The 17163-nt window shown below is 39.9% G+C and overlaps 1 protein-coding gene across 1 annotated transcript in view; it reads right to left on the bottom strand.

Moving 5' to 3' along the window:
- The window catches only part of LOC144752731 (vomeronasal type-2 receptor 26-like), a 146657-nt gene extending 129759 nt beyond the window's left edge, over positions 1–16898 (bottom strand). Inside the window, exon 1 of the mRNA XM_078640590.1 lies at positions 16071–16898. Coding sequence (XP_078496716.1) covers positions 16071–16898 — 828 coding nt within the window. The remainder of the gene's footprint in view (positions 1–16070) is intronic.
- Between the last annotated feature and the right edge of the window lie 265 nt (positions 16899–17163).

Raw genomic sequence — 17163 nt, 5'->3', positions numbered from 1 at the left:
GCATGAGAGCACCACCATTTCGTAGCTCCGTCGTGGCCATTCCGCGAGCAATCATGGCAGCCGCTCTTTATCGTTATTTTGGGCGGGGTGGGTGGCGGAGCCGAGCTGTATTGCAGCCATCATGGTGTGGAGTTCAGTTCATCTCACTAGTTTCGTATTTGTCATGAGGGGTTGTTCCTAATGTTTCTATTTTAGCGAGGCCAAAAAGAGATCCCATTAGTGGCCTACTGATTTTGCTCGATTCCTTTTGTTTTTTTACACGATTTTTCGTTATCTGCAAAGACTAAACAGAGTATTGCGACTCTGTGTTTGTTTGTAAATAGAGAATGAACCAAAGAGAACCAATTCTAAAACAGTAAATGCTTGGATAACAATCAATCAAACGGAGAGAGAAGCAGGCACGACGTATTACAATGGGGGCAAAGGCCTGCGTTAACTACCTTTCACTATCTGCAAAGAGAGAGTACTCCTAATAGAAATGAGGGGGGGGGCAGCATTCAAAGCAGATCAGTGTGCATAAACACGAAAATGTTTTTACTTACCACGTACTTGACATTCGACAGCTTATGATATTTGCTAATAAAAAACCATTGAAATTCACTGAAAAAAGCATAGGTTATAGACCATATATAGTTAGGAATTAGCATTTACAAAACCTTGAAAATTCACTGAAAAAACCATAGGTTATAGACCATATATAGTTAGGAATTAGCATTTACAAAACCTTGAAAATTCACTGAAAAAACCATAGGTTATAGACCATATATCGTTAGGAATTAGCATTTAAAAAACCTTATTTTACCCACACAAAACCATTGAAATTCCATATATAGTTAGTTGCACTAACTATATATCGCGCACCCGCAATCCACTGCTGATGATGTCACATATTACATCATTCATGACATGGTCAGTGACATTGATAGAGCGCGCGAGGCCACCCGACCAATAGTTTTCGCCGTTTCCGGCTTCAGGGCCCATATACTTTTCAAATCACCATATACATCGATCAGGTGACTTCACGAGCTCTACCAAGTTGGTGTGTGTGTGTTCCCTGCTACCAATTTTCGGTGCACCCGACTTACCATCCACCGATGCGGGTGCCTAATGACCACAATGAATCAGGGAGCTAGCTGTAAAGGAAAGGCAGCAAAATACAAATCCAACCAATAACATTCAAATACTGTTTAAATGACCACGGACAACTGGAAGTTTTAAAATGTTTATCTAAAGTTCATTATTTTCTTGCATGAGGTACAATAAAACAAGGCAATCAATAACCAAGATAACGTAAATTATATATGCATAAAGAAATAATGACAGAGTAATCATCAAGGTACTAATAAAATGTAATGAGAAAAGATACTATGCAAGTCAGTATTATCTAAACAGGGATACCCTAAGTGTGGGTGACTATAGGAGAGCTTATAATGAATAACACGCTTCACTTAAGGTGAAGGGGCCTTTGAACAATCTAGGCAACGAAGTTCTAGACCATATCAGGAAATGACACACTGCTATGCAAAATATAATTTCTAACAAATGAGAAGACATAGGAATAAACTTATGGAAAATATAAATGACTTTCAATGGTTGCAGAAAGGCATGGAAAATATCACATATGCAATGTTGAACTTTATTAAAGCAAAAGTTAGAAATTCAGAAGGTGCAAGAATTTCAAGAGGTTCAGAGCAATATTTACCTAGAAAGGTGTGGAAACCAAACCCTGGCCACGGGTCAGTTAAGGACAGGAAAACCCTCAAGGAAGGACAACCCTCAAAGGACAGCAGGTGCAGAATGGACACCCAGGACAGGACAGGATACCCTCGGAATAGGAATCAGGACAGGACCCTCAGGACAGGACAGCAAACCCTCAGGACAGGACCCTCTTCAGGACAGGACCGGAACCCACAGTTCGGAAGCAACGCCTGCGCTCCACCCGCTCTGCAGCTATCGATCAAGACCCCGATTGGGTCAGCGAACTCCCAGCTAAGTGCTTCGCCAGCACTTTAAGGTTCAGTAGAACCTCAGTCTATGGTCAAATTCGGACAGAGTGCTTCGCAGCGCTCTGTATCTTCAGTCACCTATTGAGTGCGTTGGGTCAGTGACAGGTCAGCTAAACCAGACAAGTCGGACGGTTCACTAGGTGAACCCAGGGTAGATATACAGTTTGGGGACAGTGTACCACCCCCCAATGTTGCAAAGTGTCAGAATCCCTCAATTTCGATTGGTCCTAAGGTAGGATTTGGGTAACACACCAATCAAAACAGTCTATTTGTATGCCACATTAACATTTTCTGGTACCGCCTATTGAGCTAGGGGTTCCCATGAGAGACTACACGACAAGCAGCAATACATTTACATTGTATCATATAATAAGCCACATTCGCTGTTCTCGCAGGGCAGAGGTGACTTTCTCAGGAGCATCTTGCCCATCACTGCCAACTGGCGGTGTTCCATCTGTCAAGGTCCCTCGTGCTGCCGAATGTCGCACAGGCGCAGAAGGGACCTCCAATATGGCTCTCCTCTCACTCAGACCCCCATTTCCCGCGGTACATGAAAAGTAAGCGAAAACAAATTAATACATAATAATGTCATTATGAAAACACATCACAGGGTTTGTACTTTTAACTCATCATCAAGAAATAAACTTATTGCATCTAAATGTTAGCTACATTGATACGGGCACAAGAGCAGTGGCACGAGCAGTACCACATGATAAGCACAGCTATGAATTACGCATGCGCATAACTTTCCCTCCACTTCTGCAGACGCGTCAGGACACGTGAGTGTGGCTGACGCATGCGCAGTAACTAAAATACAAGCGGCGGCCATATTAGAGGACACGGATTAAATTCATTAGAAATACACATAGGCAAGCTTCGGGAACTTTGCCTAAACAAAATAAATGTTAGTAAAACATACGCTTTTGTTACCTTATTACACATAAACGAGGTTCTTGACTTCGGCAAGCCGCAAAATATGCGAAGCTTTGCTTCATCAACATCACTGATGACATCACTGATGACTTCTCAAATGACATCACTGATGACATCACTGATGACATCTCATTTGACATCAATGACCACATCACTGATGATATCATTCATGTGACAATACAATGCATCTCCTCACATTTTAATATAACCTCTGTTTCACCCAGTGTTAAATACAGAGTATAATTTTTGAAACCATTGACACACCAATACTAGTTACTACATACGCACTCACTGATTCCTACGTCTACACACACCTTCACTCATTCACCCATACAATCATTCATACATACAATCACTCATCTTTACAACACTATCATATGCACTCATACACCTATACAGACACTCACAGTCTGCCACTCATCCATGGAGTTACTCACACACCTAGTCAGTCCTGTAAAGAATCAATGACACTTCCATTTTCTTGTCTATACAGTTAAACATAGAGCACCTTACATTTTCAAACATATACTAACACATACTTACCTTCTTATACAATCATTGATACAAGTACACATTGATCTGCACAGAGTCACACACCTCCCAGCCAGCCACACACACACTCAGTCTCCCATACAAATACTTGGGCAATCAATCAATAACCCATATAGTTACTCATATAGCTACTGATCAACACATGCAGCAGTTTACAGAACAACAGACATAATGATGCACAAATTAAGACAGTTTAGTCACTAACCCATGCACTCAGTGAGACACATTTAATCACTCAGTCATACAGTCAGTCATGCACCTACTAAATCCTTCGTCCAGGCACTTACACATACACTCATTCTTCAATATGTAAGACATATTTAAACTTTACAGAAACAAAAAATCACTGGATGTTATCTGTCATGTCGTCAGTGATGTCATTTGAGATGTCATCAGTGATGTCATCAGTGATGTCACTGACCATGTCATGAATGATGTAATATGTGACATCATCAGCAGTGGATTGCGGGTGCGCGATATATAGTTAGTGCAACTAACTATATATGGAATTTCAATGGTTTTGTGTGGGTAAAATAAGGTTTTTTAAATGCTAATTCCTAACGATATATGGTCTATAACCTATGGTTTTTTCAGTGAATTTTCAAGGTTTTGTAAATGCTAATTCCTAACTATATATGGTCTATAACCTATGGTTTTTTCAGTGAATATATATATATATATATATATACATTACCTACTGGCGGTCGCCAGTAGGTAGTGATAGTTAGGACCTAGTTTCCATAGGAAATCTATTTGGAATAACTTTGGCGTCGGTAGACGAATCTTCGTATATTCCTCCAAGAAAATGGCATGCTTGGTTCCGCTCCTTCCCTGAAGGTTTTGGGGTGATTCGTCAAGTGGGGCAAGAAAAAAGGGGGTCCCAAAACGTGTTTTCCCCATGCAATTTTCCATAGGGACCTTTAGCCAGGGCTACAGCCCGAACGGCTGAACGGAATTACACAAATTTTGGCAGAGAGGTAGAGTTCTGATCGCAGATTGTGCTTTTTGTTAAATTGTGTGAATCTGTTCAGTAGTTTCTGAGAAAATTGCAAGTAAAATCATAGCCATATCTAGAGACGGAGTTCAGCACGCGTACGGAAGTCTGTTCAATTACGAGCGCGAGCTGCATGCTGATTGGCTGTGAACTGTCTGTCAACACTCGAAACCAGGAAGTGTTGGCGGACATCTTGTGCCTCGCTAGAACCGAGTCGCAAGAAAACAGTAAAACAAAGTTGAGAAATAAGGGAAGGGGGTAGGCTAGAAACATTCTGACCCTCTAGGTTAACTCAGGGGGTCGTACATGGATGTTTAGGCTCTATTTTTTTTTAAAGATAAATCGCGGCGTACGTGTATGGAAATAGGTACAATTATGATAAGGGGCTGCATGGTGATTGGCTGTCAATACTCCAAACCAGGAAGTGTTGGCAGCCATCTTGTTTGTCGGGAGAGCAGAGTCACAAGAAAACAGTAACACAAAGTTGAGAAATAAGGAAAGGGGGCAGGGTAGAAACATGTTGACGCTATAGTCTTGGCCAGGGGGTGGTACATGGATCTTTAGGCTCAATTTTTATTTCTGTGAAAATAAAAAATGGCGGGGTAGTCGTGCAGTACTTTTACGCGGTGGAGAAGGTGAAAAAAAACTAGAAGTCTGTTTTATTCATTAGGTCCCTGGGGGCAAATTACGGGGCAATTTTTTTGCATAATGGGGGCTTGTAAGTTGTCCCTAGCACTGGGGAACGGCATTCCTCTGGTTTTATTTTGAAGTATGCGGGGGGGTTACGGTCCTACTCCCCGCAGTCTCGGGGAGCGGCATCTCTCGGGTCTTTTTTTAAAAAAAAGTATGTTTTGGGCTCTCTCCCTGTACACGTAGTGGGGAACGCCACCTATCTGGAGCAGTAATATGTAAAATGACCTTCCAGCTCCGGGTACCTGCATTTTTTTTATTAATGTTGGGAGGGTGGGCTTGATAATAAGTCCTTGTAAATTTCCATAGAAGGCTATGTTCTGCTGTTAACATGGGCTTCCATGGGAAATAGCAAGGCTGTACTATCAAGCTCATTATCGCTATTTTATCGGTAGTTTCCTGCCCATAAAACAGCAATAATTTTAACACTGGTCCTTGATAATATGCACCTGAGTTTACTGGTCAAAAAAGAGCAATGGGCCATATTATCAACAAAAGGCGATACATTATTGCCGTTTTTATCGGCCGGAAACTGTCGATAAAGCGGCGATAATGGGCTTGATATTATATCCTTGTGAATTGCCTTAGAAGCCCATGTAACACTAGAACCTGGGCTGCTATGGGAATTTACAAGGGCCTATTATCAAGCCCATTATCACCGCTTTAGCGGCAGTTTCCTGCCAATAAAAGCGGCGATAATGTATCGCCCTTTACTGATAATATGGCACTGATGGGCATATTATCAAGGACCGGTGTTAAAATTATCGACATTTTATGGGCAGGAAACTGCTGATAAAACGGCGAAAATGGTCTTGATAATACGCCCTTGTTAATTCCCATAGAAGCCCATGTTCTGGTGTTAACATGGGCTTCTATGGGAATTAACAAGGGCGTATTATCAAGCCCAGACGCGGCCCCTGGAGGGAGTTGCGGTGGGACAGGCGGGGCGGGTGAGGGGGAGGGTAGGGGTGATAAAGAATGGAATCTGGGTGATTGTAGGCAAGTAAACAATTAAATTAATAAAACGAATTTCTGGCTATATTATCAACAACATTAGGGAATACATTATCGCCGCTTTTATCGGCAGGAGACTGCCGATAAAGCGGCGATAATGGTCTTTATAATATGCCCTTCTGAATAACTATAGCAGCCCATGTTAATAGCAGAACCTGGGCCGCTATGGGAATTTACAAGGGCCTATTATCAAGCCCATTATCGCCGCTTTATCGGCAGTTACTGGCGATAAAAGTGGCAGTAATGTATCGCCTTTTGTTCATAATATGCCCCTTCATTTCTATGATAGTATGTAAAACTTTCCTTTTTTTGTGTAGCAGTTGTACTCTCTACGCATGCGCAGCCTCGTTTCGAAGCCCACGTTTTTTTCTTTTTCTTCAAGTTCAAGAAACAAACCTTTCTTTATTTCAGGTAATACATTTGCCGCTTTCTTTTCCCGGGTCGTGTGTCATCCGCTACTGTACTTTTGTAATATATTAATATTCGTATTTTATCTACATTTATTTGGAACGTAGTGCCGAGGCGCCAAACGTTGATGAGGTAGTCCGTCCACGGCCATTTTAGTAGTTTTTCACCGTTGTTTTTATTATATCTGTTACTTTCAATTTATCGTCCTCCTATTTTCTTTGTGATCTACGAGATTTCGAGGCACAGACACCATGGTGTTTGTCCTTAAACTCTGATGTTATCAGACTTGGTCACACGTATACCTAAAAACTAATTTGAAGGACGTAAGTCTCAGCCATTACAACGCGTGTTCATCAACACAAAGACATTATTAAGATTATCGCCGCTTTTATCGGCAAGAAAACAGCCGATAAAGCGGCGATAAAGGGGTTGATAATAGGCCCCTGTGAATTTCCATAACAGCCCAAGTTAACACCAGGACCTGGGCTGCCATTGTGAATTTCCAAGGCCCTATTATCAAGCCCATTATCGTCGCTTTATCAGAATTTTTCCTGCCCATAAAAGCGGCGATAATGTATCACTACAATCAGTGAGTTCAATAGTACTCATCACATAACAGCGGGCAAAAAAAAGACAATCCATAAGGATATCTTAAATAAACCCAGTCAACATTCTCAATAACAATATAAAAAATAGGAATAAAACATATCTTAAATGTTTTTTTCTAAGAGCAATTTCTTACGTAAATATAACATATCTCAAACAATCATAAAATAACAATACATTATGATTAATTTTCTTACACTGTAAATAATGTTACCTACACTTTTCCTTACGGCCAAATAGTATGCATCAAGTGTTTTGTTTGGAAGTTGTTCAATGTTAATCCTGAACGTCCGCGTCCCAGCCTTCTGATCCAAAACCACCGACATCATCTACAGGTCCCCCAGGACTCATCCATCAGTCCGACGCTGTTCAACATCTACATGGCCACCCTCACACAAGTAGCCCACCATCACAACTTCAACAACATCTCCTACACAAAGAACACCCAGCTCATCCTCTTCCTCAGCAAGAAGCCACAATCCACCAATGGCAACCTCCACGACACAATGAAGGACGTCACCAACTACATAAAGAGCAGCACTGTAAACACAAACTGGCACAAGATGAAGGTACTCATCCTCAGACTCAGCCCATCAGCCTCAGACAACTCCTGCTACCTGACTACACTGTGAACAGTAGCAACACCTACCAACCATGTCCACAACATAGGATTCAACCTCAAATCCTCCCTCTCCATGTGTAACCAAGTCTACACCGTCTCCTCGTACTGCTATAACACCCTCCACATGCTCCGCAATGTTTACAAGTGGATCCTAACCAAAAGAAGAAGAACAGTGACACAGGCCCTCATCATCAGGAGTCTACACTGTGGTAAAACACTCTACACATGAATTCTAGCCAAACACCTACAACAACTACAACAAATCCAAAAGACCTCCACCTGAGTGATCAACAATTTCCCCGGCTGCACCCACATCACCCACCACCTGATGCACCTACACTGCCTCAATATCAACAAAAGGATCACCTTCAAGCTCCTCAGCCTCACTTGCAAAATACTCTGCAACACCAGACTAACCTACCTTAACAGCACTAATCCTAAAGGGCAAATTTTGATCTTAAAATTTTGTCTTTAAAAATATTAGGTAAGAATTTTGTAACTCTTTGGGCAAACGTTGCTTAAAAACTAATTGAGTATCATTACACTGTATCCAACCTTTCAGACATTTTAAATAAACAATGTAATGTCCAGATGTGGTAGAAGGTCCATCATGAAAAATAATAGCAACAGCTATAAAAGTTATTCCTGATATTGAACATTGACCAGCTACAACATTTTTAATTTAAGTTTTCAATTTGGTTCCATCAGTTCTACAATGTTGCAGCATTAAAATAACATACTGTCCATATCTTTGTATAAGTAATGTTGATGACATTTCTGATTTACAATATCTACACGGCATGTTTTGACTTGCTCCTCTAATTAGATTGTTAAAAGACACTGATTCACAGTCCGGTAAAGTCAAATATATGAATCTCTCAGTGTCTATGTCAGTGCTACATGTAAACAAACAATTTCGAGGGTCATGATGCCATTTATAAGAAAGGCCAAAAAGGTTTTCAACATCTATACCTTCATCTTCCAGTAAACCAAGCATAAACATTAAAAATTCCTGACAATCTTGCTGAATATTCTGCGTAAATTGACAAGAACCAGAACATATGTCCAAAACATTTCGAAAATCAGAAACACTTTGGGGTATATTATCAAGGGGTTTATCTCCGCTTTTTTGGCTTTAAAAGCCAAGAAAGCGGAGATAAAATTATCTCCCTATTACCAAGCTGTCGCTAACACCAGTTAGTGACAGCTAATAGGAGATAGCGACCATCTTGGGCCCCGCTTTGCATGTCAGTGATATTTATCACTAATGACATGCAAAGTGGGCGTGCCAAGATGTTAGCGACTGGAAACAGTCGCTAACATCGCTATCTCCTATTACCAACTTTTGGAGATATTCGCGCTAAGCGCGAATATCTCCAAAAGCTAACACCTGCCCTGAGCAGTTCTTCACCATGTTATCCAATGGGAGGTGGATAACATGGCTAAGAGCATTTGCTCGATAATGCATGAATATCGCTGACTTTTCAGCGATATTCATGCATTGCGGCCGTTTTTTATCGCATTTGCGATAAACCTTGCTAATAGCAAGGTTTATCTGCGATAAAAATCGCCGATGTGCGGCGATAATTTTTGTCTCTAAACAAGTTAGAGACAAAAATTATCGCTAGTTGTTGGTAATATACCCCTTTGTATTTTACTTTTATCACTACTACATTTGTCATAAACAGAATAAAACAATGAACAGAATCTTTTGTCCCGATTTTCTACAATTTGCTGTTGGAAACTTTCCAGAAAACAAAACAACATTAATCACTACATTAGCATAGCAGTTGACACCAGAACTATTTTCAAACCGATAACCAACATTCTCTTCAACACTGTCCTTTTTCTTTTTGCTTGCAAGCGCAACTTCATCTTGTTTTTTTTCTTTCCGTACAGTTTCACAACAGATATTCTCAAATCTTCTTTTTCTACCTACCACACGCTTTTCCAATCACTGGATATTGACCTAAATTGGGTGCATATTCTCTTCTTAACCTATTATACTCTTTCAGACAGTTTGTATCTGCAGAAACCTTTGTCTCATCAAAATCAATCAAGTACAATCCAGATAAAGTTCAGACTCGAGACAATGCAACATATGCCATACCTTCTTTAAACACGGTACTTCCAATATTTACTAAAGCACAATCTACACTTAAACCTTGAGATTTATGAATGGTCACCGCATATGCCAAACAAACAGGAAACTGTTTTCTGCAGACATACCAATCTTTTACAAGCAAAAAACGAGCTGCACAATGACTAACTTGTTGCACTTCAGCAATTTAATCAAATTTTATTTTCAAAAATTCAATCCCACCTCTATTTACATAATTAAGAAAATCAACAATTTTACCCATTGCTCCATTCACTAAACCTTTTTGCACATTCAAATTACGGCGCAAAATGACCCTACAATTTACACATACATACAAATTCTCTTCGAAACCAGCAGTTTTACTTATCGATTTCTCTAAACAATCCAATTTCCTCTTCAAGTTTTCACTTGCTTCCAATTTCATAATTTCTTCATTTTCCAACTTTAACATTTCTTCATTGAATATAGAACATTCACGCAGTGTTGGCATTAAGCAGATTACAGATTTGTTTTCTGCATTTCTCATGTATATTTTCTCTGGGACAATATTTGCATTTGGAAACAAAATGGAAAGTAATCGTGTCTGTAAAGCTTGTTTGCCATGTTCAGTCAATTTTTCAATTCCTACATCTTGAAGAATAGTTCCATAATCAACATCATTTGCTTGTCGCATATTTGTAGTAAGTTCCTTATACTGAAAATATTACCAAATGTTTACATTGCCAATACTCCCCAAAGACTTTCTAGTATCTTCATGCACCAGTGTTTTAAACACTGGCTGCCCTTTTACAGAAGTAAGTTGAAGAAGATCTCCAAAAACTATGACGTGTTTTCCTCCGAATAATACGTCATGCTCTGTTTTAAGAATTTGCTGCATTCTTAAATGCACAAAGGTAAGCATTAAGTTTGAGACCATGCTTACCTCATCAATAATGAGAAGCTTCATTTTCCTCAACACTCTTGAAACTTCACAAGAAGCTTCTCCAGATAGCTTGTGGTATTGTAATTTGTTGTCATGCTCTACTGGTACGATGTAAAGTAATTCCTTTAATATTGCGAGCTGCTAATCCAGTTGGAGCAGTGACAACACAAGATAAATGTGACTCAGTTCTTTTCTGTAGAAAACTTGTGATTACTTTAATTAAAAAACTTTTTCCTGTTCCAGCTTGTCCACTCACATACATACGGATAGGTTCAAATGATGAGCAAGTGCACTCTTTCTTCTCATGAAGAAATCCATGGTCAATATGTTCGCTCACTTGCTCATATATTTCTTTCTGCTCAAGAATTAGTTGTTCTTCCAAGTTTCCTAAGTTTGTTAGATCTTCTTGACCTTGATACATTGCTGTTTCCACCTCTTCCATAGCAGTTTCTGCTTCATTTAGAACAATAGGTTCTCCTAATGGGTCCTGACTCAACGGACAAGAAGTTTGACTGTCTTGAGAACTGTCTCTAGCAATCTCAGCTGGAATTGTAGCTTCTTGCTCAATTTCGTCATTCAACATTTTGACACAATTAGCATAAACAGGACATTCTATAGTATCATTAGTTGCATTGAAGGAATCTTTATAGCTCTCAAAATCTCCAAGTAATTGCAATTCTGAACGCCATGGTTTGAAAAGTTGCAAAAGAGCTAAATAGTAAAATTCCCTTTTGTCAGGTGTTTCGCAACTCAATTTACTGTGATTAATCAAATGTCCTTTTCTTTGTTTCACCAGACATCCTTCAGAACCAATAACGGCATATATACCATTATTAATGTTTTCGGTAATATTCCGTTTAAAAATATAGTTTTGCAGCACTTCATAGAGACAAATGTTCTCAAGTTGATGACTTCTATTTGGATAATATGTATCCAACATATTTGTTTTCACAATATCAGTACTTTATGGCTCTTTTTCAGCTAAATATTCAAATTCTTGTACAGATTTAAGTACTCGGTTTCGTGTTGCAGCAAGACCTAGACTCACCCAAATGATTCTTCTAGATTTAGAGTACAGACTTGCAGATAATAAGCGATTCGAGCATTCATACCCTCCAATTTCTTGATGAGATAACATCTTCAAACTGTAACTGTATAATTTCTTACTTAGACTCTTCTCATGGGAAATCCCTTCCCACATTTCCTTCAATTCCGTCTTTTCTGACTTTGTCATGTACGATGTCACATATCGAGCAACAGCAATGGATATGTCTGCAACATATTGAATATCCTTATAAGCATTCCACATAGACAAAATGACTGAGTTATAGTGATTTATGTATTTTGACTCTTCATTTCTTCTTAAGTTGTAGGTATTTTTTGGAGACTTTCTTGTGATATTATGTTGCAAAGATGACATAAAACTGTTCACTCTTCCTTTCGATATTACAGGTCGAGGAAATGCAAAACGGCATTTGCTGTAGAATTTGTCCTTAGATTTGTACTTTCGACTACAGTATTTCCCACAACGATGGCTTTGGAATCGTGAGACTTGTTTTCTTAAGTCGTTATCTTTTGTACTTTTGGGTATATCACATGTAGCATATTCTTCAATAAAAGACAACACAGTATCATCTGAGTCTGTTCCAAATTTGGGAGCATATTTGATCCATAATAGCATATGTGTGTGATGAGCACCTCTCGCTTGATACTCCTTTCTCCAAAAGAAATCCAGAACCTCTCAAGAGGCGGATTTATTTTATTGGTGATAAAAGACATCATAGCTTCAAATCTATGATTGAAATACCTGCATAAATTAACAGGATCCAAAGAGCACAATTCTCCAGGTGTCTTGTATTTGATATTTGGTATATTTGGATTTGCCTCTCGAAGAAATTGAAGTAAATCATCCCAAGCATATTCAACACAGCTTAGAGTAAGGAACCATGTTGGAGTTCCTAAGTTCCTTAGCATACATTTTAGTTATCCAGGACAACAGTACCAGTACTCATTAGCACCACGCTGACATGCCATCAGATTAATCAGCTGAAATTCCAAAACATTATCTTTCTGTTGTACTTTATCCATAAATTTCTTTGCAAAAACATTTTGCAGATGTACACCTGTTTTCAATATATGGTTTACTGCATAAGAAAGTCCAGACAAATCACTCTCAAACAAAAGATGAAACAAATATGGAATGCATTGTCGAAATCTTGCATCTTTTGCTTATAATCTTGATGTCCGGTATTCAGATGCAGGAATCTGCACAGGTCGTTCATCATATCGTCCTCCTTTTCCTGTAGGAAACAACTGAGGCAAACAACGAGCTTCCAAGCTTTTTTCCCATACACTAATGGGACTTCCTTTTGCTTCTTTCATTTGAAAAAACTCTGTAGCATTCCCCATCATTTCTTTGGAATGCAATGGATGAACACTGTAATGTTCGTAGATTTCTTCAGTTCTGGACACCTCCACTTTTTCAATTTGTCCAGATGGCAAGTTACTATCTTCTTATACAGTTATTTCTTCTTCTCCCACATACACATTTTTGTAATATTGATTATTTTTTACCAGATACAATGTTGCCTTTTTCACTTTCCTAACATCCACTAATCCTTGCCAGATTTTCTTACTCTTAGTAGGAACGCCATTAACAAGAATAATTAAAGGTTCATCCTCAACATTTTCTACACCAATAGTTTCAATATTTTTCTTTATATCTAGAGGCAAATATACAACTCTTCCCTTTAATCCTCTCTGTAAATCAGAAGGAGGCAATGTTCCTGTCTTAGGCTCCATACGAACAATAGCCTGAAATGGATGCACACATTGAATAAGAATAGACTCATAGGTATTTAAATTCATCAGCTCCGAAGGAATATTTACCAACTCAAGATTATTATGCACAGCTCTAGCAGGCATTTTGTTCTCATCTAATTTGTTATACCAGTATTTACAAATACGCTGATCAGAACCCAAATTAAAACAATTCTCTGCCATCAAATAAGATGCAAAATCCTTCCACTCATTATTATTTTCCTTTTCACTTTTTAAATACAGATCAACAGTCCTGGTCTGATTTTTATAATGAATTCGTCGACAACAGATACAAGAATAATTTGGCCTTTCACCTGAATTTACCTTAAACTGTATAATTTCTTGCTCACTGTCCTACATTCTCTTCCGCTTTTTCTTCTATTAATCTCTCACTTCCTCCTCTGTCTTCCTGAGGACCAAAGTAACTAATCTCAGTTTCATCACAAACATTTGTTACATCTGATACAGATCCACGCAAAAGAGCACTGTTCAACCTTTTTAACATTAGTGCTGGACTTTTTGCGTAATACAATTTTCTGACTAATTTCCTCAATTGAGTATGATGAACTGCTAACATCCTGAAATGGTGGAAAACACTTCGACATACTTTTTTAGAAAGACAAGGCAGAGAATGACCTTGCAAACCAGTATTTTCTCTCACAAGGGTTTAGTTCTTGTAATATCTTAATCTTTCGTTTAACACTTTTCTTGGTATAATTACGTAAGAAAATGCTTAAAAAATCAATAGATTCTTGCCGCACACTGCACATACTACTACAATTCCAAGTGTACACTGGAGCTTTAGGAAGTCTCCCTAAAACGTCACCAGCTAACACCTCTTCTGCATTTCTAGGAATAATTGTCTCTTTCTCAAGAGGACAACCATTTCTAACCTCATAAGCACGACCAGTAGTGTCAACTGCATGCAACAAATCATTACTCTAAATATAACTTTCTTCATTAAAAAAAGGCTCAGAACTTGAACTATCTTTCCATTCACCCAAAAAAAAACTCACAAAAATTACTTCTGTTAATTAGTCTTCTCCACCTACTTTTGCCCTTCATTAAATGGATTGGTTTATCTAGTGGTCTACTTCTATTGATTACTAAAATAAACAGTTTTCTTTTCAATTCCAAAGCTTTCTCAACTACATTTTCTATAGCTTTCTTCTTCTTATAAAATACAGTTTTTTTTCTTATATACCTTAATTTCTTTCATTAAATTTGATACCAATCTATTATAAAACATTTCTTTCCTAATTTCCATGAATTGATTCTTTCTCCTTGTACTATACACAGTTTTGTCTGCACTTGATTTTCCATTATTCTTTTCATTAGTAGTTTTTTTTTTCGTTGCTGATACACTAAAGACCTTTTTCTGTTTCCGAACACTACTCTTAGTCTTTAATATTTTCCTCAAAAAAGTGCTCCTGCTCTTACCAGGAGTTTCTTTCTGTTTGTTAAGACATCTCTCTTCATGTAAATCTTCTTGGTGAGTTCTCTTCAAATACACACTTTTCTTTTGTTGCTTCCTCTTTTGGTACTTCATTGGCATGATGCAGTATTTTTTTTTTTTAAACATTCTTTTTATTGTTGCATCAGAAGGATCATATACAGAAATGAGGTCGCACGGTAGAGCGTCAACATTCCACTCCCGCCGCCTGTCATGCAACTTTTCTGTTGTTATAGAATAGTGTACCCTTATAGTGAACTTAATGACTCTTGCACCAGCAACAGAAATAAAACATACAAACCGCAAAACCAGAAGAACCCCCCCAAGCAGCAGTTCACCACCCCTGACTTTCCCTCCTCCCTCGCTCCCGTCCCCCCCGTTCATCTGCTGTATTTACACCCGGATAATCCAGAGTCTTGAGCAGGGCATCTACAGTATATATACATTGTTCAGTAAGTTCCACCTTACATGGTATCTCTTCCAGGGTCCCATTGACCTTATACATTCTGGTCGTATTGACTAATTCTAGACCATGGTAGTGTCTCCATTTAGTCCATATTTTCCGGAACTTTTTGGGACAACCTCTGGCTTTATAAGTCACTCTCTCCGCCGCCATGTACAAATCTAGCCCTCTCCTCCATTTCTCCAGGTCTGGCTTTCCGGGCGCCCCCCAGAGTCGTGCTATGTCCCTTTTTGCCACCACCAGAGCCAGCAACAAAAAGATAAGCAGAGGGCGGGTGAGATCAACTTCTGTGGTCACGCCCAGGAGCGCCAATCTAGGATCCCGCTGGATGTCCACCCCCAGTATCTCGCCTAGTTCCATGAACACAGTTTCCCAGTATTCTTGAATAACTGCACATCCCCAGATTGTATGAAAGAAATCGCCCGTGTGTTGGTGGCATCTAAGGCATGCTGTGTCGGCAATCCTACCTAGTTTAAAGAGCCTCACCCTGTCAAAGTAAACTCGGTGGAGCACCTTAAATTGTATGAGACGGAGTCTCGACTTTATCGCCACCTCACAAGGATGCATGAGAGCAAGCTCCCAGTCCAGATCCTCCATGGCCCCCACGCCGGTCTCCCACTTATCCCTTAGAGCCTGTAGGTCACCTAGCATATTATTCGTCAGGGTCCTATACGTCAGTGATACCGCCCCTTCCTGCATCTGCTCCTGTAGCAATCTGCCCTCCAGTGGTGCATATTCTGGGATGTCAGTAAGTGTAATGTGTTGTGCCCTCCATGCATGTTGCAGTTGAACGTATTTGTAGTATTGGGTGTTGTGTAGGCCAAATTCGTCTTTGAGCGCCTGGAAAGTTTTCAATTCCCCCCTTGCTATCACGTCTCCCACAGTGGAGATGCCAATGTCATCCCATCTGCCGAAGCCTTTCAGCTTGTTGAGCTCCCCCAGCCACTGACAGCACCATAGTGGCGTCTGGCGGGTGGGCCTCTTGTCCCACCCCATTCTTGTTGTCGCTCTACGCCATGCCGACAACGTAATTCTGGTGGCAGGGAGGAGCCGTTGACCCCCCTTCCCTCCATAGAGGAAGTGTAGTATAGTCGTGTTCGACCACTTAGATCTCTCCAGTGCATACGTAGGGTGGTCGGCTGCTGCGTGCAGCCACTCATTGATGGGAGCGAGGTGTTCTGCCCAGTAGTAGGCCTCTATGTTTGGAAGCGAGATCCCCCCACCATATTGGTGTCGTTGCAATGTGGCGAGAGCCACTCTCGGCTGTTTCCCCAGCCACAGGAAGGTGCGGAGATCTGCATGTATTTTGTTCATGGTCGTACTCGGTAAGGGATAGTACTCATTTTGGAGCGCATAGAGAAACTTGGGCAATAGGACCCAGTATAGTGAGCGGGAGCTGTCTCCATCTGTCCATCTCTGCCTTCGCACCCACCATTATTCGGTGTATATTGTCAGTGGAGGAGCGGTCCCTATCTAAGGTTATGAAAACCCCCAAGTACTGGAAGCCTTCTGTAGTATGTATAAGTAACTCTGGCAGACACTCCCACCTCTTCTCGCCTTGTGGATCATAAAGGACCGA

The sequence above is a fragment of the Lissotriton helveticus genome, chromosome 5_1 (assembly GCF_964261635.1).
Source record: "Lissotriton helveticus chromosome 5_1, aLisHel1.1, whole genome shotgun sequence".
NCBI classification, from domain to species: Eukaryota; Metazoa; Chordata; class Amphibia; order Caudata; family Salamandridae; genus Lissotriton; species Lissotriton helveticus.
The sequence above is the reverse complement of the archived record's forward strand: the minus strand, read 5'-3'. Positions and strand labels throughout refer to the sequence as shown.